Source organism: Panthera tigris, chromosome D4 (assembly GCF_018350195.1).
Source record: "Panthera tigris isolate Pti1 chromosome D4, P.tigris_Pti1_mat1.1, whole genome shotgun sequence".
In the NCBI taxonomy this organism is placed as follows: Eukaryota; Metazoa; Chordata; class Mammalia; order Carnivora; family Felidae; genus Panthera; species Panthera tigris.
The window spans coordinates 83,233,936-83,257,102 of record NC_056672.1 but is presented as its reverse complement, the minus strand read 5'-3'; the positions used below and the strand labels follow the sequence as shown (position 1 = coordinate 83,257,102).

Here is a 23,167-nt window from a genome sequence, read left to right as displayed (position 1 = left end):
TATGTGACTTGAGGCAAGGTCCTATATTTTATTTCTTTGTCTTAGTTTCACATCTTAGAAACTGTACCTGTCTTGATACCATATGGTTTCACTCTTATGTGGATCCTGAGAAACTTAACAGAAACCCATGGTGGAGGGGAAGGAAAAAAAAAAAAAAAGAGGTTAGAGTGGGAGAGAGCCAAAGCATAAGAGACTGTTAAAAACTGAGAACAAACTGAGGGTTGATGGGGGGTGGGAGGGAGGGGAGGGTGGGTGATGGGTATTGAGGAGGGCACCTTTTGGGATGAGCACTGGGTGTTGTATGGAAACCAATTTGACAATAAATTTCATATATTAAAAAAAATAAATAAATAAATTAGTACTTAAAAAAGAAAAAAAAGAAACTGTACCTGTCTTTATTAAAATATATGTGTCGGGGTACCCAAGGTTCACCCCTAGATTCAGTTATTTACTAGGAGGGCTCACAGGGCTCTGCATGGTTTTACTCACTGCTGTCATTTATTATAGTGAAAGGATACAAAGCATAATCAACAAAAGGAAAAGGTGCGTGGGGCAAAGTCTGGAGAAAACCATGTGCAAACTTCTAAGAGTCCTCTCCCCGTATAGTTACATAGGACACACTTAATTCCCCCAGCAATGAGTTGTGACAGCACATGTAAAATATTGTCTTTTAGGGAAGCTCATTAGAGACTCAGTGCCCAGGGATTTTATTGGAGGCCCTTCACATAGGCACCCACTGCCAACCATTTACCAAAATTCCAGACTCCCAGAAGGAAAATGGGTGTTCGGCATAAACCATATTTTTTACACAAACACAGTTAGGTACAGTGAGCCATTCTTGTCGGGTGGTGGGAACCCTTTTAAGTGTTAAGTTCCCATAGGCCAGTCCAGGGCCAGCCTTACAAGCAGACCTTGTTAAGGATTGTGATTGCAGGCCTGCAATGTTAGCTCTTATCTGCCTAGTGAATAAAACACTTAGCATAACGCCTGGCTCTTAACAGGCATTTCATAATAGTAGCTGCTTCAGCTGCTGCTGTTTTGGGTAGGGACTCTCTGTCTCACCTCTGTTCCCAATGCTTAGCACAATGCTGGGAATAGGATGTCTCACTAACAGTAATAATCATAATTTCTGCTACTAATAATAGGTGATATGTCTTAAAACTAATTATGTGCCAGTCTCTGTTTCGGGACTTGACAAGTTTTGATTTATTTAACCTTCATCAGAGCTCTGTGAGATTGATCCTGTTTGTGGTCATAGTTTACATACGAGGAAATCAGTGCACAGAGAAAGTGACTAATTGGCCCAGGTTCTTGTTTAATAAGTGGTGAGGACGGGACTTTAACCCAGGCCTTCCACCTCCAGAGACTGCTATAAACTTTACCAGGTCTCATCAATGTTGGATTGGGCAAGTGTCTAAATATTCTAAATAAATGGATATTTAAAGTGAATTTTTCAACCACCTTTAAAGTATAAGATGGGGAAACATGACTAAAGACTAGATGTTAGGTAATATTTTAAGTTTTGTTAAGCATGATAATGGTACTGTGGTTATAAAGGAAAATGACCTTAAATTTTAGAAATGTTTTTCAAAGTATTTAGGATGAAATGTCATGTCTTATTTATAGTACCTCAGTAAAATAAAACTTAATGAAGGAAATATGGGGAAATTTTAGCAATTATTAAAGTAGGTGGAGAACATTCATGAAACCATTTTCCCTAGTCTTCTGTATTTTTAAAAATAAAAATTTTTACAATTGAAAGAAAAAAGTTACTTATTAGCAATAGTAAGCAGTATTCAAAGTAATAGGAATATTCACATATTTTAAAATAGATTGTTGGGGAAAATTGATGTCTCATTAATATATTGATTCTTGAATCCATATTACCGACTAAAGTTCTTGATGCATTTTAGGTAAAGATACTGAAACTTTTTCTTTTTTTTAATTTTTTTTTTTTAACGTTTATTTATTTTTGAGACAGAGAGAGAGCATGAACAGGGGAGGGGCAGAGAGAGAGAGGGAGACACAGAATCCGAAACAGGCTCCAGGCTCTGAGCTGTCAGCACAGAGCCCGACGCAGGGCTCGAACTCACGGACTGTGAGATCATGACCTGAGCCGAAGTCGGCCGCTTAACGGACTGAGCCACCCAGGCGCCCCTATACTGAAACTTTTTCAACGTCTGTGATCAGTTCTTTACCAGTCTTTGCTCCCTTGCTAAAGAACCTTCTCCATTTTATCCCAGGACTTTACCTTGGAAAAAATAAAGTGATTTTCTTTTTTATCACTGAAAATATATTCTTTGTATTTTATGTACTTGGTGTGATATGATCACAATGGATTTGTTTATCACTGCTTATCGCAGTACCGCATACACACACACAAACATAATCTATCTGTTTAGCATCTTCTATCTCCTTCTAGTGTTGCTTCTACTTTACAAGTAGATAGACTAGGGCCCAGGTACGTTAAGAGGCCCTTCAATGATCACGGTCAAAGTATAACCAAACCTAACATAAGACGTACTGCTTTCTGGTTCAGTACTGGGGTCTCACACTGCAGAAAACCCAAGGATGAATATGACCTCTTCTTGTGTCAATTTCAACAGGCTTCCGATGGAAGCAGCTCCAGAGAAGATCTTTCATCTCAGCTTTTGAGAAGAAATGAACAGATACGGAAGTTGGAAGCCAGACTTTCTGGTATGTCAAAGAACTCATAAAAAGCAAGCAAAGAAAACTTGCCTTGGTTAACTCTCTCTTTTTATAAAATAGCCATGTAGTATAACCTTATAGTTATGTTGACATATTTTGATATATTTCTTAGTCACATTGGAGCAATTTGTACCCTTTTTGTTCCCTCCTTTTATTAGCGTACCGAATAGTGTAAATTCAAAACTGAGTTTTAAAGTTAAAAAAAAAAAACAAACCCAACAACTTAGGTTTTTCTGCTCCTGAGGTTTCTAGCCATGGATATCAAAGGTGTTAAAAGTGTATATAGACTAGCTATGACCATCTTTTACCCGTTAGCATAGCCTACTTTCAGATGGAGAGGGGTAGGGAATAGTATTTATAGGGAATGGCCAATAGGTGGATTCTTCAGCACCAAAGAAGGTTTGGTGCTATGTGGTCACTTGCTACAGCTACATATCACCTGTGTAAATGTCATTCTGGGTCTTTAGGCCACTTTTCAATGATATTCAACACCTGTATAGAAGCTGTAACTCTCATTATGTCTTTTGTGTGCAGTTTACAGTTACCACAACTTCCATCATACCCTTGCCTGACAGGGCATGTTTGTGATAGAGTTGTGAGTTCTTATTTTGGTTTCTGCCAGTGGATACATTTTGAAAGTTTCATCCCGTGAAGTGGTCAATGGCTTCTGTGTTTCTTTTTGTCCCTTGGCCTTACCCACATTTTTTTGGAGTGAAAGCAGTAGACTACAGAATTCGCCAAATCGTATGTGAAGTATTTGTGTGTGTGAGTTACCAAAGGTCCGTAGCACAGCTCCCAGCTCCCAGCTGATCCATTATCTCATTTTGTCCTCACTGTAGCCTTATGAGGCTGAACGAGGTTAAGGTCACACAAGTAATAGTAGGTGGTAGAGCTGAGATCCAAACCCAGATTTGCTTGCTAGAGTCCATGCTCTTAACTACAGTCTTCCTTAAATTCAGTTGTGACTATCCTGTTATGCCTGCCTGTAAGTAGTATCAGTAACAGAGGTGAAATAACATCACATTTGCTTAATGTTGGGGAGAAAGCTGTAAAATACCATGTGCCTTCCCTAATATAGAAGGAAGAATGGTTTAGGCTTGACTTAAGTTAGAGGAGGGACAGGGAAGAGAACGGACACTTAGCCCAGTTATGTCCCGAGTATTTTCCTCCGGGTTAAGTATGAATAACAACGACAACAACATAGCAGCTACCTTTTATTGAACACTGTGTATCAAGTGGTTCTGGCATGGAGAAATACCTAGTTTGTTATCTAATTAAGACATCTAAAACACTTTGTTTATTAAGTGCATTTGAAGCAGGCACAATTAATATCATTTGATAAGTAAAGAAACTAATATTTAAGATCAATAATTTGCTTAAGGTCTCAGCTAAGGACTGACAGAGTTGGGATTTGAACTAAAGCTTGCCTACTTTTCCACTATTCCATACTATCTTCTTTGGCCACCCAGGTAATTAATTCTGACTTTCACCTTTAATATGGCATAGGAAGCTCAGTTTCTGTGTAGAAAAGAAGCTGACTTTTCTAGAGAATTAAGTACTTTCATGGTAAAGACCATACTGTGGTAAGGTGTTTGCTATCGCCCTAACCATTGTTACTCAGTTGTATGGACTGTGAGCTAGTGAGTTCCCTTTGACCTCTCCTATTGCTAATACTGGAAGGGGAAATGAAAACTGAGATTGGAAATTAAATAATGAGCAGAGCATTTCTGATGACCAGTCCAGGCCCAGTTCTTGTTCCCTATCCAGGCTGAACAAATCTGCCTGTTTGTACGCACCATTAACACCGTGGATAGTTTGTACTATACTTGTTTGCCTGTGTTGTTCATTGTTAACGGGAGGCTGTCTGCCTAGCTTTCCTTAACAGCAATGGTTTTCAGGTTGAGAAAATCATCATCATTTTCACTCATTTTTTTGTTTAATTAACTTCCTTTCCTGATGTTTGTCCATTCCTGGTATGTGCGTCACCCTCCTCACCCAAGACTATGCTGAACAGGTCCGAAACTTGCAGAAGATAAAAGAGAAGCTTGAAATTGCGTTAGAAAAACACCAGGATTGTACGTATTTTTTTCCTGCTTTTTTTTCAATCTTCTTAGGGTTTATATTTTTTTTTAAATGAAACAGTAGCATATGGATAAGTTTGTCCTTCGTCATAACTCCAATCTTTGTAAGTGTACTTCTTAATCAGGTTGATATAACATTTGTCTGATATTTATAAACATACAGTTCCTATTTCTGTTACATGATGGGCATGCTTCTTAGGAGAAGGTCATCGTGTGTATCAGCTTGTCTTCATCCAGCGTATTGGCTGCCCTTAGATTTTAGTAAAATAGTGTGCCTGGCCCTTCGGCCTAGATTAGGAGACTGGTTTGAGCTGTAGCTTCATGCTGCTGCATTCAGTAATGGGGGGATATCTTAAGCTGTCATCACTCCTCCAACAATGGTACATATTGTTTAGTCTATCCTAACTTATATGTTCTCCTTTGGATTCAAGCCAAGAAAGATGCGAACAGAAATAGAAAGTTATTTTCTGTTGATGTAATATATACTAAAAAATTTTTAAAGGAAAACAAAGTGGAAGAAGGTTTTCTTCGTTTTGCTAATTTTTATTTTTAATTCTGAGAAAGTGGTAGTAATCATCACTTAACAAAGGCATTATTGTTTTCTGGCAACCTACTCAACTCATGTTCTGTCATTGTGCCATTGAAAAAGTTACCTTTTGGCATCTTCCTAAATGTATATATGTGCTTATTACAAAAACAAAACAATAGAAAGCAAAAAATAATAATAATAATAATAATAATAATAATCCCAGCAACAAAAACAACAACTGTGGTCCAAAAGATTCTGGGAAAGTTGAGATGGATCAGGTTTTTCCCAGTCTCATTATTCACTTACGTGACCTAGATCTTTTTTGTTAGGTGACAGTTGTAATCACTGGGCTATTTGTCATGCCGTTTCTGAAATATTTCCATATCTCAAATAGAGCCTCTTTGTTAACAGCTTCCATGCGGAAATTTCAAGAGCAGAATGAGACATTCCAAGCCAACAGAGCCAAAATGGCAGAAGGACTGGCTTTGGCATTAGCCAGAAAGGACCAGGTATTTTATATGTGACGCCCAAGACTGGTGGAAAGATTTCACTTCGTGACATGATTTCAAAAATCATGAAATAAACCTGGTAGAAAATATTTATAGTCTAGGAGAGAAGTTGTAATCATGAAATGCATCCAGAATGTGAGAATGCATCCAGAATATCATCCTATCATTCTGTGTAGCTTTGTAAAAGGGAGAGGGAAATCATGTGTCCTAATCTGGTGGCATATCCCAAGAAAAGGAAAACGGTCTCTGTCCTCTAAAAACCCTGTCTCAAAGCCTAGTCCCCAAATATGATAAATCGTGGAAAATGCTATCAAGCTAGCCAGCTTCTATGATGTACATAGTTCTTAACAACCTCTCTTCCCCAGTTTCTTCAACCCCAGTGAGCTAGACAGAAAAGAACTCCTGTAATCTCACTAGAACCATTCATTGACAGAGGCTGGAATAAGAAAGGAAAATAGTACTATTACTAACTGTTACAATAATTATGAAGAGTATTTCATTTAGTGGCATTTTAAGATAAACATCAAGATATTATGATAATCTTGATTTATTAAGACAGGCTCAATTTATGATGTTTCACTTAAGAAAATATATAATTCATCTACAGTAGGTGGGTGGTTGGCTTGTTGGTTGGTTTTAAAGTGAGTATCCATCATCTGGGACATTTGCTAGCCAGAAAAAGACCTCATTCCCAATACTTAGTGGATAACTATGGTATGAATGTATATAAATGAAGAAATCACCTAAAATTGGTGGATTCTGGTTGTAGACAGTTGGAATATGGCTTTTTATACAAATGGTTATTTTTACTCCTGTTCTCTGATTTGTGAATAAGGGGCATAATCCTTTTACCTTTAACTTATGCCTTATACCAAACACCATAAAACATACTGGTAAAATCAAGATAAGAAGGAAAATAATGATTAGGGGCTGGTGAAGACTGTCCCCCTCAACTTCAGTAAATTAATTTCTAAACATCAGTTATAGAGTTACCAACTCAGCTGGTCCCAGCTGCCCACTCCCAAGAAATAATAACAATACTCATGGAAAAACACGTAGGAGTAAACTGAAAAGCTGCATCAGAACACCACATTACAGCTTTGTTTGGTGCTCTAAGTAAAAATCTGCAGGCTTATATTTGTGTTCTAGAATTTTTTATCAAATTCATTTTCTTCTCCTTTTAGGACTCTTGGCTTTCTTAATACTAAGCCAACTTTATGGGATTTTTTTTTAATTTGCTGTTTTGGTTGGTTGCTTGCTTGTTTTTCAGGGGGAATTAGGTGGTTTTGCTTTCTGAAAATCTCTGTTACTGATAGTCTTCCCTGGAAACTGTACTTTTTTTGTTGTTTTGTTTTAGGAATGGTCAGAAAAAATGGATCAGCTTGAAAAGGTTAGTTCATCTTTTATTTTTGTCTCATTATGAATGTTGGCTTCTTGGGGCTTAGAAAATGGTTTCTCCAGTACCCAGTGTACAGATTGCTCTACCACCTCTTGGACTCAAGGTCCTGGACAATTAGACACTAACTTGAAAAGCTCATGCGTTCTCCTTTCTGGATGGGCATGCTGGATATCTTTTGTTTTCCCCTCGCAATATCCGCTCCACCCCTCTCTTACCTTTCTCTGTGTACCTGAAGGCTGTTAGAAACTGCATCAGCAGGGCTCCTTTGCCCTCTGGCTTCCGATTGGGTTCTGCCAGTGGGGAACTCCAAAAGACCGACGGGCAGAAGAAGAGTGTGGTCGGAAGGCTTTTATTCCCCCAGCCTTCTCCATGTGGGATCCATCCAGGTTGGTTGCATCCCATGACCAAAGGTCACAGCTTCAGTTGGATATCCCGGGGTCTCTTGGAATCTCCTCATCCCTTTGCCCTTCATGCCCAACTGTTACTAGCGCATTATCTCTTTGGGTTTTCTTATCCCACCCACAGCTTTGAAAAGTCCCTTTATTAAACTCCTCTCAAAATACCCCATTTGCGACTGCCATATGTTTCCGACTGGGGCCCTAACTGGCACTGTGGTAACATTAGGAATTCTTTTTGAAGAGGCAGTGAGAAGGAGGGCATTTTTCAAGGCTCAGCATTAAGTAGATAAGAGCACTTCTTGACTAAACACAGATGAGGAAAATTGATTACTTTAGCACCATAGCTTGTGTAACACTGTGTAGGTGCTTAACGTAATGTATTCCTGGCTCCCAAACATGAACAGGAAGATGAAGCTTCAAGCCTACAGTTAGAAAAACATTTTAATTTCAAAATCAGCCCCCTCAGCCCAAATTATATGCTGCTACCTAATTCATTTTTTTTGTTTTCATTGAATACTCCTAAGTTACTCTTCATGGTAGAAAAATTATTTCTTAGACTGATTGATTCAGTTGCACAATATATTTACTGTTTATTTTATTAAACAGGTGAGTTTTATTGTTGCTACATTCTCAGGAGAAAACACCAAGTTAAACCAGCAGTTTCGTGTTTCTGTTCTGTAGAAATCTGATTATCAAGCTATCAGTTAAAAAATGCTTGACCAGAATGCCTGGGTGGCTCAGTCAGTTAAGCTTCCGACTTGGGCTCAGGTCATGATTTCACAGTTCATGGGTTCGAGCCCCGAGTTGGGCTCTGTGCTGACAGCTCAGAGCCTGGAGCCTGCTTCAGATTCTGTCTCCCTCCCTCTACCCCTCCCCCTGTCACACTCTGTCTCTTTCTCAAAAATATATGTTAAAAAAAATCTGAACATGGTATGAATGATAGTTTTCTTAAATATGGAGGTATGGGTTAGGTTCAAGTGTTCTAAACTCCAAAGATTGTAGCAATTAAAATTCTCGTTGATTTCTTTTTAAATTATGGTACAGGGAGATACATGTAGGACTGAACTAAATAAAACCTACTTCCGCTCACTGGGGCGAGCCCCTACCCCCACTACTCCCCCGCCCAAGGAGGGATTGAGAAATATTTTAGACCCAGAAAGAGCAGTGAGACATCTATGTAGGTCTTTGAAGCCTGTAATTTTTGGAAATGTTATTTTTAGACTGTTTTGATTTCTTTTCAATCAGGAATTGGAAACTGCAGCGGCAGGGTTTGTCCTTAAGAGAATCTATCTTGGGAAGCTGTTATTTAGTAGATTGTAACCTGCTGACACCAGTCACAGTCATGTCTAACTTTTGTTGATGTCCTAACTGAAATTGCTAACTGATACCAGTTCTACTTAAATGCATCTCATTTTTTCAGAGTATTCAGCCTTACTCTAGTGATTCACACCATTCAGCCAGTTCACTATGTCACTTGAAAATAGATGTGTAACATGGATATCTGTAATTTCTTTTTTTTTTTTTTTAATTTTGTTAACTTTTTTTTTTGAGACAGAGAGAGACAGAGCATGAATGGGGGAGGGTCAGAGAGAGAGGGAGACACAGAATGTGAAACAGGCTCCAGGCTCTGAGCTGTCAGCACACAGCCCGACACGGGGATCGAACTCACGGACCGAGAGATCATGACCTGAACCGAAGTCGGATGCTTAACCGACTGAGCCACCCAGGTGCCCCTCTATAATTCCTGATCAAACTTAAGAACTTTAAAGTGTTAAGTAATGGTTGCTCTTGTTCCCTTTATTCACAGGTGTCATTTAAAACATTTGTTTTTGGGGGGCACCTGGCTGGCTTAGAGCGTGTAACTCTGGATCTCGGGGTCATGAGTTTGAGCCCAATACTGGCTGTAAAGTTTACTTAAAAAAAGAAGAAGAATTTTTTTTTAAAAACATATTTATTTTTAACTTAAATTTGTAGATAAGGCCATTTTGGTCCTATCACTGTAAAGCTTACCATTATCTAAAATTGTCTACTGACAAGAGTTTTTTTTAATGGTGTTTATTTATTAAGGATTTTGCTGGGGGTACTTGGCCGGCTCAGTCGGAGGAGGGTGTGACTATCTCGGAGTCACAAGTTTTAGCTCCATGTTGGGTATAGAGAATACTTAAAATCTTAGGGGGAAAAAAATCTCCCGAATAAAAATAAAAACATTGTGTAGATTAAAAAAAAAATCTGCTTATATAATATGGATTTCTGGTGTCTTAATTGCCTGAGATGATGTCTTCTTCCTCTAAATAGGAGAAAAGGTTTCTGACAGCTCAGTTACAGGAAATGAAGAACCAGAGTTTGAATCTTTTCCAAAGGAGGGATGAAATGGATGAATTAGAGGGGTTCCAGCAGCAGGAACTAAGTAAAGTAAAGCACATGGTACGCATTTTTGTTTTCATAGCTAAATACTGAATAGATGATTAATTACTCTGGTTTTACTAGTCCTCACTCTCTAATGACTGAGAAACATACCCTAGTAGTCTTTGATATTAGTCATATTTGTATGTTTTTCAATTTATTATAATGGGAAGGTTCTGTTTGAAATGTGTTCCCTTTCTCTTTCTTTTTTTACTACTGGGTATTTAAGTCCCCTTATAAGCTCACAAAAATGTTATAAAAGTTTGGCTTGTTGATCCCTATTTTTAAAAATATGTCTTAGTAGTATTTCTTCGTAGTGGCCTAATGAAACTTTATATCTTTGTATCAGCTTTTAAAAAAAGAGGAAAGTCTGGGGAAAATGGAGAAAGAGTTGGAGGTGCGAACCAGAGAACTTACTCACGTCCAAGAAGAGTTGATGACCTCCAATCAGATGTCTTCAGACTTAAGCCAGAAGCTAGAAGAATTGCAGAGACACTACTCAGCGCTGGAAGAACAGAGGTTCTTGCTTGGTCTGTGGGGCCCATGGGAAGCGGTGTTAGTGTAGCTCTGGCTATAGCTCGCCTGCCTTTCCCCACTGTTCATCGCAACACTTTCTGATCTCAGTTCTGGCAAAGGCTTCTGGATTGTCCTTACCAGCCCAGGGCTCAGGACCCTCTACCTCCCCCACCCAAAACCTTTATTCCCCTTCACCTGCCTAAGCTCAGCTTCCAAGCCTACCAAGCAATTAAGTATGTTTTTGTTTCTAAGCTATTGAGTAACCAAAGGCAGACTGGGATTTTTTGCTTAAACCTGGGTGGGATTTTTCTCTTTGGGCTTCTACTTCAGAAAGAGCCAAGGAGTCTTCTCCATTGATAATCTTCACATGGCTAACGTTTGCAGCCCTGACATATAAAGAGCCATCTGTATTTTTCCTGTCAGAAAGTGTCCTTTAGATGAGATTTCCAAATGTGTTTATTGTCTGCTTTCTTTCAATGAAGGGATCATGTGACAGCTTCAAAAACAGGTGCAGAAAATAAGATCGCAGCCCTGGAGCAAAAGGAACAAGAGCTCCAAGTATCCATTCAGCAGCTTTCCATGGATTTGCAGAAGGTAAGTAGAGTTCTAGGAGCGGATCCAGGTTGCTAGGATTCATGAATGGGGTAGAAACTAAATCTGTCAGAAATTTCAGTCTCAGGGTGGCTGCTGAAACTTCTATTTCTCATGCTGTCTGCACTGCCCTACTTCCTGGTCTAGCCAGGGTACATTCCCATGTAAGTGGCCACATGGCTGAACAAAGGTTGCTTAACAGAAGAGGTCAGTATTGTACTGGCAGGAATTCTCAAAGCACACAATTTGATCTGCTCACATTTGTTCTAAAGTACTACCTGGTGGACCTCAAGCATAAGAAGATGCAACCATCATGGCTGATGGGGCCTAATGCAGTTTGTTCAAAATGATAGTCATTACACTTCATTTGTTCATTTGGCCAACATTTATTGCCTTCCTATTACAGGCGTGTGCTAAGCTTGAGACTATAAAGAAGAAGAATAAAAAATATTATTATTGACTATAGAGTAGTGTTTCTCAGTGGTATGTTTCTTCTCATCAATTTGAATAGAATAATTGTATTGTATGATTGTGCCTTGCATTGCAGGACATTTAGCTTTCTGGCCCCTGGGTTCTTAATGCCAGCAGCATCCTTCAGGCATTGACAATCCAGCCCTTCCCATCATATGACAGAACATCCCCTGGCAGGTGGTACCACAGACTCTACCCCCATCCCTTGAGAACTGCTAATCTCAAGTGCAACAAAGACTTAACAGCATCTATTTGTGTAAATAGGAGTCTTAGCATACCTACAGATACCCAAATGGAACCTGAGAGAGGTTATATACTTTGTTCAAGAATTCAAAACTAAGTCACAATAAGTGACAAAGCTGGATTCTAACCCAAGTCTTACTCCAAAACTCATGCTTGTGCTACTGGACTTTGTTGCCTCACCCAGTAAACAGACCTTACATAAATGAATGAGTGTGATATAAGGTCTCTACCCTCAGTGAACTGAAAATCTAGAGACTTAGTGTTTTCTCTCAGGAACTTACAGTTTCATTATAGAACTCAAACCTCCTGTGACCACAAGAAAAGAAATTCTCAACTCAGCAAGTCCCAAATAAGTGACATAGGTTTTCCATTGCAAAAGATAGGCCATAGGGAGAGTATGTGTTTCCAGCACAGGAGTCAAGGAACTCTTCCTGGAGGAACTGGAATTTCAAAGATGGGTAGTACAGCAGGAGGCAGAGAAAGCAGAAGGGCACAGAACATATGGGAGTACCGGAGATAACACACAAATTTTGGGACTCAAGAGACACTTTGATATCAATTAGAACCATCTGTCCATTTCAGGGGCGGCTGGCTGGGTGGCTCAGTTGGTTGAGCGTCTGACTTCGGCTAAGGTCGTGATCTCACATTGAGCTTAGGTCCCACATCGGGCTCTGTGCTGACAGCTTAGAGACTAGAGCCTGCTTAGGATTTTGCATCTCTCTGCTCCTCCCCCACTTGCACTGTCCCTCTCTCTCTCTCTCTCTCTCTCTCTCTCTCTCAAAAATAAACAAACATTTTAAGAAATCCATCCATTTCATAATTGGAAAAACTAATTTTTTAGATTGTGGTTATACTAATAAGTTCTCTCATTCATTCTAAAAATATGATTTGAGCCTTACTGTGTGCCAGGTTCAGTGCTCTGTGCTGAGTGTTAGAAACAGTGTGATGACCTTTTGGGATGAGCACTGGGTGTTGTATGGAAATCAATTTGACAATAAACTTCATATATTGAAAAATTAAAATTAAAATTAAAAAAAAAAAAGAAACAGTGTGATGAACAGGGGCGCCTGACTGGCTCAGTCAGTGGAATGTGTGGCTCTTGATCTCAGGTTGTGGGTTCAAGCCACACGGTGGGTGTAGAGATTACTTAAAAATAAAATCTTTAAAAAAAGAAACACCGTGGTGAGCAAGACAGATACCGCACTTGCCTTTGTGGAACTTCTAGTCTAGAGGGGAAGTCAGATGTTAATCGGTAATATATACATAAATATATAATTACAAACCCTGATGCATGCAGTGAAGCAAAACTACAGGATATTGTGGCATCTTTTAATGGCATCAGATTAGCCTTGGGGGCCAACAAGTATTTCCTTTGAGGAAGTAACACTTCAGCTGCGGAGGGGGAGAGACAGTGGGAGAGAATTTTAAGCAAGGAGCAGTATGAACCAGAAACCCAGAAACCTTGAGGCAGGAAAAGGATTAGCACATTCAGGGAACTGGAAGAAAGAACACAGAGGAGAATGGATTGATTTAGGAGGAAATGTTGAGTGGGCGTCCATTTAGGAAGCTCTTATACCTGTTCAGGCATAACATGGTGGCTTTGACAAGAGTGGTGGTGAAGAGAATGGACTAGACATTTTGTGAAACAGTGAGGACACTGACCTACTTGCTACTGCAATGGATGTAGAAGAGGAGCAAGAGAAAAGTTTTGGTGATGGTTTCGGGTTTCTGGAGTGATCAACTGAGTGGCTGATAGTGTCAATCATTGAGCTAAGAGCACCAGAGGAAGGACAGTTTTATCATGAAGATCATGAGTTTGGAGTCCATTGTTTTGTTTATCGCTATTGAATAGATGTAACATTTACAAAGATAAGTAAGGTAGAGAGTATAACAAGTCAGTGAACCCCTATGTAGCTAACCCCCGGGTTAAAAAGAGTAATATGTTTATCTTTGAGGTTCCCCATGTGCTATTCACTGTTCCATCCCATTCCTTTTTCTTTTTTTTTTAATTTAATTTTTTTTAAGTTTACTTATTTGAGAGAGAGAGACAGAGTGAGGAAGGGAGGGCAGAAAGAGGGAGAGACAGAACCCCAAGTAGGCTCTGCGCTGTCAGTGCTGAGACTGATGTGGGGCTCGAACCCACAAACTGTGAGATCATGACCTGAGCCAAGATCAAGAGTAGGACGCTTAACCAACTGAACCATCCAGGCACCCCTCCTTTTTCTAAGTAAACACTATCTAGAAACTTCCATTTGTTTTATAGAACAATGGAAGAAACTTCCATTTTGTTTTATAATTTTACCATTATTTTATCCCTAAACAGTATATATCTTCTTTTGTTTCTCATGCATGTTAAAATTATATAAATCATCATGTAGGTATTCTTCTAAACCTTGTTTTTTGTGCTCAACATTGTATTCCTAAAAAACTTTCATATGGGTACATGCTGCTATAACTTGTTCTTTTCTCAGCTACATATTATGAAGTTACCAAAATTTATCCATCTTATTGACAGTCAACACTGGGGTATTTCTGGTCTTTTGCTCTTACATACAAGGCTGCTATGAGTTTTCATCCACCTGTGCAGGTTATTCTAGGGCATATTTAAGATATGGAAAGTTTGGGGGTTTTTGGCTGGCTCAGTCAGTGGAACATGCCACACATTGGGTGTAGAGATTACGGGACCTCTTAAGGGACATCTGGATAGCTCAGTTGGTTAAGCATTCGACTTCAGCTCAGGTCATGGTCTCGCAGTTCGTGAGTTCAAGCTCCTCATCAGACTCTGTGCTGACAGCGCGGAGCCTGCTTGGGATTCTCTCCCTCTCTCTCTGCTCCTCCCCTCCTTGTTCTCTCTCTCTCTTTCTCCCTCTCCCCCTCCCCCTCCCTCTCTCTCCCTCTCTCTCCCTCTCTCTCTCTCTCTGTCTCTCAAAATGAACTTAAAAATATTTTTTTAAAAATTACTTTTTGTATTTGTTGCTGGCCTATAGAAATATTATTTTTGTATATTGTTTTGTACAACTTATTAGCTCTTATTAAGCTTAATAACTAATGTACAGATGTTTTTTAGTTTCTTAAATAGCAGTCATCTGTGAATAATGATGGTTTTTGTTTGTTTCAAATTCTTATACTTTTATTTCTTTGTCTTACTCTGTTATTTGTTTTCTTATTGTTGAATTGTAAGAGTTTCTTTTACATTTTGGATAGCACTTCTTTATCAGATGTGTCTTTTGCAAATATTTTCTCTAGTCTGTGGCTTGATTTCTTATTCTCTTGACATTGTCTTTAGCAGAGTAGACATTTCTAATGTTGATGAAGTCTGTTTATCAATTATTTCTTTCATGCATCACACCCTTGGTGGTATATTTAACAAATAATTGCTATCCCCATGGTCATCTAGGTTTTCTCCTTGTGTTATCTTCTATGAGTTTTATAGTTTTAAGTTTGACATTTATATCTGTGATACAATTTGAGTTAATTTTTATGAAGGTTGTAAGGTTTCTATGTCTAGATTCATTTTTTTTCATATGGATGTCCCATTTGTTCCAGCACCATTTGCTGAAGAGGCTGTCTTTGCTTTATTGTATTGCCTTTGCTTCTTTGTCAAAGATCAGTCAAGTTATTTATGGGCATCTATTTCTGGGCTCTCTATTCTGTTTCATTGATCTATTCTTTTTTTTTTTAATTTTTTTAAAAATGTTTTTATTTGTTTTTGAGACAGAGACAGAGCACAAGCAGTGTAGGGGCAGAGAGAGAGAGAGATACAGAATCTGAAGCAGGCTCCAGGCTCCGAGCTGTCAGCACAGAGCCCGACACGGGGCTCGAATTCACAGGCTGTGAGATCATGACCTGAGCTGAAGTCGGACACTTAACCAACTGAGCCACCCAGGCGCCCCAATTTGTTCTTTCACCAATATCATCCTGTCTTGATTATTGTAGTTTCATAGTAAGTCTTGAAGTCGGGTGGCATCAGTCTTCCAACTTTGTTCTTCTCCTTCAGTATTGTGTTGGCTCTACTGTGGGTCTTTTGCATCTCCATATAAATTTTAAAATCATTTTGTTGATACCCATAAAATAACTTGCTGGGATTTTGGTTGGTATTGCATTGAATCTATAGGTCAAGTTGGGAAGAACTGATATCTTAACAATATTGAGTCTTCCTATCCATTCAAATGGACTCTCATTCCATTTATTTAGTTCTGTTTTGTTTTTTTATTTCATCAAAGTTTTGTAGTTTTTCTCATATAGGTCTTATACATATTTTATTAGACTTATACCTGAGTATTTCATTTTAGGGTGCTAATGTAAATGGTATTGTGTTTTTAATTTCAGATTCCACTTTTTTATTGTTGGTACATAGAAAAGCAGTTGACTTTTGTATAACAACCTTGTATCCTGCAACCATTCTATAATCACTTGTTATTTCTGGGAGGGTTTTTTTTTTTTTTGCCAGTTTACTTGGATTTTCTACATTAATGATCATGTCGTCTACTAACAAAGACAGTTTTGTTTTCCTTACCAATCTATGTACTTATATTTCCTCTTCTTGCCTTATTACATTAGCAAGGACTTTTTTTTTTTAACATTAGCAAGGACTTCTAATACAAAGTTGGAAAGGACTAATGAGAGGGGACATCCTTGCCTTATACCTGATCTTAGTGGAAAAGCTTTGAGTTTCTCATCATTAAGTATAATGTTAGCTGTAACATATAAGGTGTTGGGGGCCTGAAATAAAGCAGCCAGACTGGAGGGGAGGATCCATGTAGGATATGGCACACAAGAAGACTAAACAGAAATTGTAACTGATTCTTTTTCTGTCCCTAATTGTGCCTAACGCCAAAACTTGTTTGGTCTTTGGTTTTCACTATAAAGAGTCACCTATATATCTCAAGTTCATATTGATATGTAGTAGAATGAGTACAGGCTTTGGCTGCAGAAGACCTGAGTTTGAATCTTTAATTTCACAATAAGGTGTGCGCTTTTGTGCTATTTTCTAAGCTTCAGTTTCCTTATAAATGGACACAGTGAAGGGTGGTCGTAAGGACCAGGGATGATGGGAAATGCTTACTCATGTTCTGCAGACTATAGCTGCCACTGCTGCACTCTGCTATACTTTCTGATTATTGCATTATTAGTAAGAGACCCCTCATGATTGGTCGTCATGGCCAAACTGTTTTTTCTTTCTCTCTCTCCCTCTGGCCAGACATCTGAGTCACAGACGTGGGAGTTGTCTTTACCTCTTTTCCCGGCTTTATGGTCATGCCGAACATGTCCGGCACCTCTTTGCATGTGCTGTTCTTTACCCAGAATGCTTGTTCCTCTTTCACCCCCCTTCTACCTGATCTGGATACGCCTGATGTGATTTCCCCCGTTAATCCCTCCTTTCTCTGATATCTCATAGCACCTTATATGTCCCTCTGTTGCAGTATGATTGTATTGTTTTATAATTGATTGCATGTGTATGTGTCTTCACCACCAGCCACCATCTGTGGATCAGGAACTGTGTCTGGTTGTATCCTCAGAAGGCAACATATGGTATAGACTTGATAAAAGTTTATTGAACTATGGAACCTTGAATCCGTGCTTCAAACTTCTCCTCTACTACCTATGCCATCACCCCTGTGAGAATGTAGAATGGCAAGTGTTTCTTCCTAAAACCCTAAGCCCAAGTTGCTACATTTTATTCTGAGGAGAGATTGACTGGGTTCCAAGCTGAACACGAAAGTCTGTAGCTTGAAATGGAGCAACAGAAGCATTAAGTAGGGGATTTTGAGGAAGCAGAGTATCCGTGAGGATGTACAAGTCTTCATAGTAAGATGTTGATGCTGTACGAACTTTTTTTGAAGAGAGGAGAATGGGCAACCTCAGTGAATACAAGGACCACTAGGGATCTAAGAACTTGTGTGTTCAAAGTTTCCTGGATCCTCTGTTGAACCAAGTCCCAACCCGTTGCCACCACCACTAACTACCATCACTGCTAAAGGGATAGACTGAAAAGGGGATAGCTGTTGGTTTGGGGCTAGGGTGTGAGATGCACAATGGATCTGCCCTGGTCCCTGTGCTGGGAGGCCAGGGTGAAAGTCATCCTGTGTTTTAGAAGTTCTCTCTTAGGCCTTCATTAAGGCAGCTATGTTGGCATCATTACTCCTTCATCCAGCCCCATGTGTCCAGAAACATTGTTCTCTTTGGTCATTTGTAGAGCTTATGGGGTCCTTCTTGAGTGGGATTAGCTCTGCCAAGTTTGGCGTGTGAGCTAAAGTTGTTGTGGGCCCTATTGGACTCTAGATTAATAGGATTAAACGTGTGCTTGATGAGAGTAAAAGGTTGTACACCATGACAGTATAATCTGATTGTCTTAAAAAGGAGGCGCATTTTCTCAGCGTCCTGGGTGATTCCACTAAGGGAATAGCCTTGTTCCTTCTTGCATTGTCAGTTGCTTACGTTGAATGAACGATTGATTACCTCTTGCGGTGCTCAGTCTGAACCAGTGCCTGGGTGGTGCTGGCTCCTGATCTTGCATCTTCTGTGTCCCTTTTCAAGGAAGATATCTTGGCTGTTTGTTCTTCTGAGAGGCAGTTGAGAACAGAGTTTCGGGGAAACGTAATGATCCAAGAGGAGACAGGAAGTGGGAGAGGGGTCATAGAGTAACGTAATCTCTGCTTTCACTTGCAGGCCACTGCCGATACTCAAGAAAAAGAAAAACTCATCACACACTTGCAGGAGAAAGTCTCATCCTTGGAGAAGAGACTAGAGCAGAACCTGTCAGGAGAAGAACACGTGCACGAGCTCCTGAAAGAGGTAGCTGGCTCTGTTAGGACAGCCACTGCTGGGAAGGGAATGATAACACTGGAGATTTCATGCAGTCACAGAGCTGCAGGGCCAGAGTCCACAAGCAGCCGGGTAGGAGAGCGCTCCCTCCAACTTTTGATTGTCCTGCTTCCAGCAAAAACAGCCCTGTCACCCATGTGTACCATGTTTTCCTCAGAAAAGGGAGTGCTTCATTCAGAGATGCTTGTGAATGAACAGCATCCCTCCCAATCGCCAATAAACTCCACCGGTGATATATGCCACTTGGGCTATCTTATCTTACTGCCCTGTTCTCTTCCACCCTTTTGTACTTTGCGGTGGCCAAGGAAAATTTTTACCATCTGCCTGTGGTGTGAACAAGAATGGCCTTCAGCAGTGAGGGGACTCTCCTTCGCTGAGGGAGGCTGTTGAGCGGACTGGCCTTTTGCCCAGTGGTGTAGGTGAACTCACTTTCTCATCAGGCCTGAGCCCACTGTCTGCCCATATCCTACCCCTCCTTCCCTTTGTATCCCAGTGACTGGCCTCACCATGACAAAGGTGGCACGGCCAAGACCTTGGGCCCAGATTAGACCCTCCCTGTCTGTCTGCACTTAGTTTCAACTAAATATCTCCATCTCCACTGCCACCGTCGTCCTTCAGGGCTCCCAATTGCTCTAGCTGAGTTCATATCGGAAGTCTCCAGCCTGCCCTACCCAAAATAAGTCTGTCCTTCACCCCTGACAGTCTTCCACGCTCCCTGCCTAACTGATATTCCTGACTGCCTCATTCCCTTAACCATTTTCCCCAGCTCCCCTACAGTCTGCAAGTGTGTATACCCTGGGTTCTGGAGTGTATTGATTTCTAGAATCAGACTGTGTAGGTTTGTGTCTTGCCTGTTCTACTTACCAGTTTGTGACTTAGAGCAAGTAACTTAATCTCTTTGTGTTTGTTTTCTCCTCTTTGAAATAGGGTTGAGGGGCGCCTGGGTGGCGCAGTCGGTTGGGCGTCCGACTTCAGCCAGGTCACGATCTCGCGGTCCGTGAGTTCGAGCCCCGCGTCAGGCTCTGGGCTGATGGCTCAGAGCCTGGAGCCTGTTTCCGATTCTGTGTCTCCCTCTCTCTCTGCCCCTCCCCCATTCATGCTCTGTCTCTCTCTGTCCCAAAAATAAATAAACGTTGAAAAAAAAATTAAAAAAAAAAAAAAAAAAGAAATAGGGTTGATAATTGTACCAAAGAAATAGAATTGTTTTTAGGGTTCAAGGAGTTACAGTATGTGAAGTGCTCAGAATGAAGCTCTAGAACATAAGTCTCAGTGTATTTCAGCTGGTAATATTATAATCATTATTGTTGTGCCATCATCATCATTATAAAGCTTAGTGTGCATAGGAGTTACTTGGGGAGTTTTTTTAAAGTGTATATTCCCACCCACAGATAGCCTGTTTTCAGTAGGCCAGGTGTAAACCTCCAAGTTTAACAGCCAGGTACCCCTCCGCCAATCAAGTTAGTCTAATGCCAGTGTTTGGACAGCCCCACTTTAAAATATATTGCCTACAGGGGTGCCTGGGTGGCTCAAGGTTGGTTAAGCATCTGACTTCAGTTCAGGTCACGATCTCATGGTTTGTGAGTTCGAGCCCCACATTGGGCTCTCTGCTGTCAGCACAGAGCCTGCTTCGGATCCTGTGTCCCCCTCTCTGCCCCTCCGCAGCTCGTTCTCTCTCAAAATACATAAATACACTTAAAAAAAAATACATTGCCTGCAAAATTAAATTCAGTCTCCTTTCTGCAGCATAAAAAGCTTCTCATGATCTGGTCCTTTGCCTGACTTTCTCGTTTTGTTTCTTGACCTGAATCCACCATTGCTTTAGCTTTTTGGAAGTTGTAGTTCCCTGAGTGTCCCAGGCTATTTCACTGACCTTCCCTCTGCCTGGGTGCTCCCTCCCACCCCTGGCCACCTGTGAATTAGGAAGCCACCCACTTTCCTGAGGCGGTGAGTATCCTGCACAGGGCACCTCTGTGGGTACTTACTGCACTCTGTAATCTTTTTGTTAGTCTTTTGCCCCAGCCTCAAGGACTAAGGACTGTGTCAAATTTATTGCATACTTTTTTGTATTAAATTTTAATGCTTATTTTTGAGAGAGAGAGAGAGAGAGAGCACGAGCTGGGGAGGGGCAGAGAGAGAGAGAGAGGGAGACACAAAATCCAAAGCAGGCTCCAGGCTCTGAGCTGTCAGCACAGAGCTCGACACAGGGCTTGAACTCGGGAACAGTGAGATCATGACCTAGGCCAAAGTCGGATGCTTAACTGAGCCACCCAGGCGCCCCTCTGTGTATACTTTATGTAATGTGAAATTTATCTCAATCAGCCCTTATTTTTGTTAATGCATTTGTGTCCTTTGTGTCTTACACAAATCACAGTATATTGTAGGTATCAGTGAGTTTTTATTCAGTGGGAAAATGACTATTTTCTTATACTCTTCCTTCAACTTACAGAAAACAGTTGCTGAGCAGAATTTGGAGGATACCAGACAGCAGCTCTTGGCAGCCAGAAGCAGCCAGGCCAAGGCCATGGACATCCTGGAGACTCGGGTACTAACCTCACGCTTAGTGATTCCCATGTCTGGGTGGTAACCTGGTTGGATGACGTGGTTGTGGGAGAATCCCCTGGGGTCAGAGGTTTTCTTTTCTTTTCTTTTGTAATGTTTATTTTTGATAGAGAGACAGAGCGTGAGCAAGGAGGGGCAGAGAGAGAGGGAGACACAGAATCTGAAGCAGGCTTCAGGCTCTGAGCTGTGAGCACAGAGCCCAACACAGGGTTCAAACCCATGAACCACAAGGTCATGACCCGAGTGGAAGTCAGACGCTCAACTGACTGAGCCACCCAAGCACCCCAGAGGTTTTCTTTTAAAGGGACTGTTTTGGATCTTACTTACACATGGTTGAGTTAGTCATTTTCTTCATTCTTGCCACATTGCCACCGTTGTTCCACACAAAATTGTTCTCGTTTATTCATTCCCTTTTATCCCCAGTCCCTTCCTTCCCACAGGAAACCATTCTAATTTTTGTTGTCGGGTTACCTTAAAATTGGTGGCCTTGTTCTGTGTGCGTGTGTTAATTTCTGTGAGTGCTGCAGTTCCACATCCACTGTTCCTTTCACCCGCTCCATCTTCTGGCTGCGTCCACTGGATTGCGCTTACTACACCACACTGCGGTCATCTGCCAGGCGCTGGACGTCCAGATTGCCACCTTCTTCCTGTCACCACAGAATACATGGCAGCAAACAGCTCTGTCCTTGTCGCCTTGAGGGTAGAGAATGACCTAATGTGACTAAGGAGGACGAGAATGTTCCTACAGGGGCTGCACTTGGCTCTACTCCCCCAGCATGCTTGAAGGGGTCCTATACCTGCTTTGCTGCCTTTTCCAGCCATTTATTTGTGTGTTTATTTTGCCAGTTTAATGGCGTGCGAAATGGTGGAACGGGTAAGGGATCTCTGTGGAGCCTCTTTCTTAAGGGCACTAATCCCGTCCTGAGGGCGGAAGCCTCAGGACTTGAGCACCTCACCTCCCAAAGGCATCACCTGAACACCTCACCTCCCAAAGGCATCATCACCTCCTGTCACCATCACATCAGACATTAGATTTTCAGCATGAATTTGGGGGACACAAACATTCAGACTATCACGAATGCTTAGCTCATTTAAAAAAAATTTTTTTTAATGTTTATTATTTTTGAGAGACACAGACAGAGATAGACTATAAGCTGGGGGAGGGGCAGAGAGAGAGGGAGACACAGAATCGGAAGCAGGCTCCAGGCTCTGAGCTGCCAACACAGAGCCCGATGCAGGGCTCGAACTCACGAGCCATGAGATCATGACCTGAGCTGAAGTGGGATGCTCAACCGACTGAGCCACCCAGGCGCCTGCTTAGCTCATTTTAAAAATCTTATTTCCTGATAAAAATATTCAGAGGTGTATTTTTCTCAGCACAGCTTTGTTTGCTTTATTAGAATTCATTTCTATTTCTGAATTTCTATTTTTTATTGCAATAAAATACGTGACATAAAATTTACCATTTCAATATAGTTTCTAGTGTACAATTAGTGGCATTAAGCACATTTGGACTATTGTGTATCCACCACCACCATCCGTGTCCAGAACTTTTTCATCGTCTCAAACTGAAATTCTGTCTGCATTGAATACTAACTTCCCATTCTCTCCCACCCCCAGTCCCTGGCAGCCACCATTCTACTTTCTATCCCTATAAATTTGACTACTGTAGAAACCTCATAGTAGTGGAATCTTACGATATTTGTCCTTTTGTGTCTGGCTAATTTCATTTAACATATGGCCTCAAGGTTCATTCATGTTGTAGCATGTGTCTGAATTTCATTCCTTTTTGAGGCCAAATAAGCCAGGGTTTTGTTTTTTTTTTCTTTTCTTTTCCAGTTTTTTTATTTTAAGTAAACTCCATGCCATGGAGGCTCAAACTCATGACCCCAAGATCAAGAGTCACATGCCCTCCTGCCTGAGCCAGCCAGGTG

The 23,167-nt window shown here is 40.8% G+C and overlaps 1 protein-coding gene across 4 annotated transcripts in view; it reads left to right on the top strand.

Annotated features, from left to right (window-relative positions):
• GOLGA1 (golgin A1) overlaps window positions 1-23,167 on the top strand; it is a 48,801-nt gene that overhangs the window by 5,425 nt on the left and 20,209 nt on the right. For all 4 annotated transcript variants that reach the window (XR_006210298.1, XM_042963322.1, XM_042963324.1 and 1 more), the window contains exons 4-12: window positions 2,607-2,697; window positions 4,710-4,784; window positions 5,731-5,828; window positions 7,186-7,218; window positions 9,921-10,049; window positions 10,378-10,547; window positions 11,027-11,138; window positions 18,519-18,644; window positions 21,121-21,216. Coding sequence is in view for 3 of the 4 variants with exons in the window: in XM_042963322.1 (XP_042819256.1) it covers window positions 2,607-2,697; window positions 4,710-4,784; window positions 5,731-5,828; window positions 7,186-7,218; window positions 9,921-10,049; window positions 10,378-10,547; window positions 11,027-11,138; window positions 18,519-18,644; window positions 21,121-21,216 (930 nt within the window). In the remaining variant the exon portion in view is untranslated. The remainder of the gene's footprint in view (window positions 1-2,606; window positions 2,698-4,709; window positions 4,785-5,730; window positions 5,829-7,185; window positions 7,219-9,920; window positions 10,050-10,377; window positions 10,548-11,026; window positions 11,139-18,518; window positions 18,645-21,120; window positions 21,217-23,167) is intronic.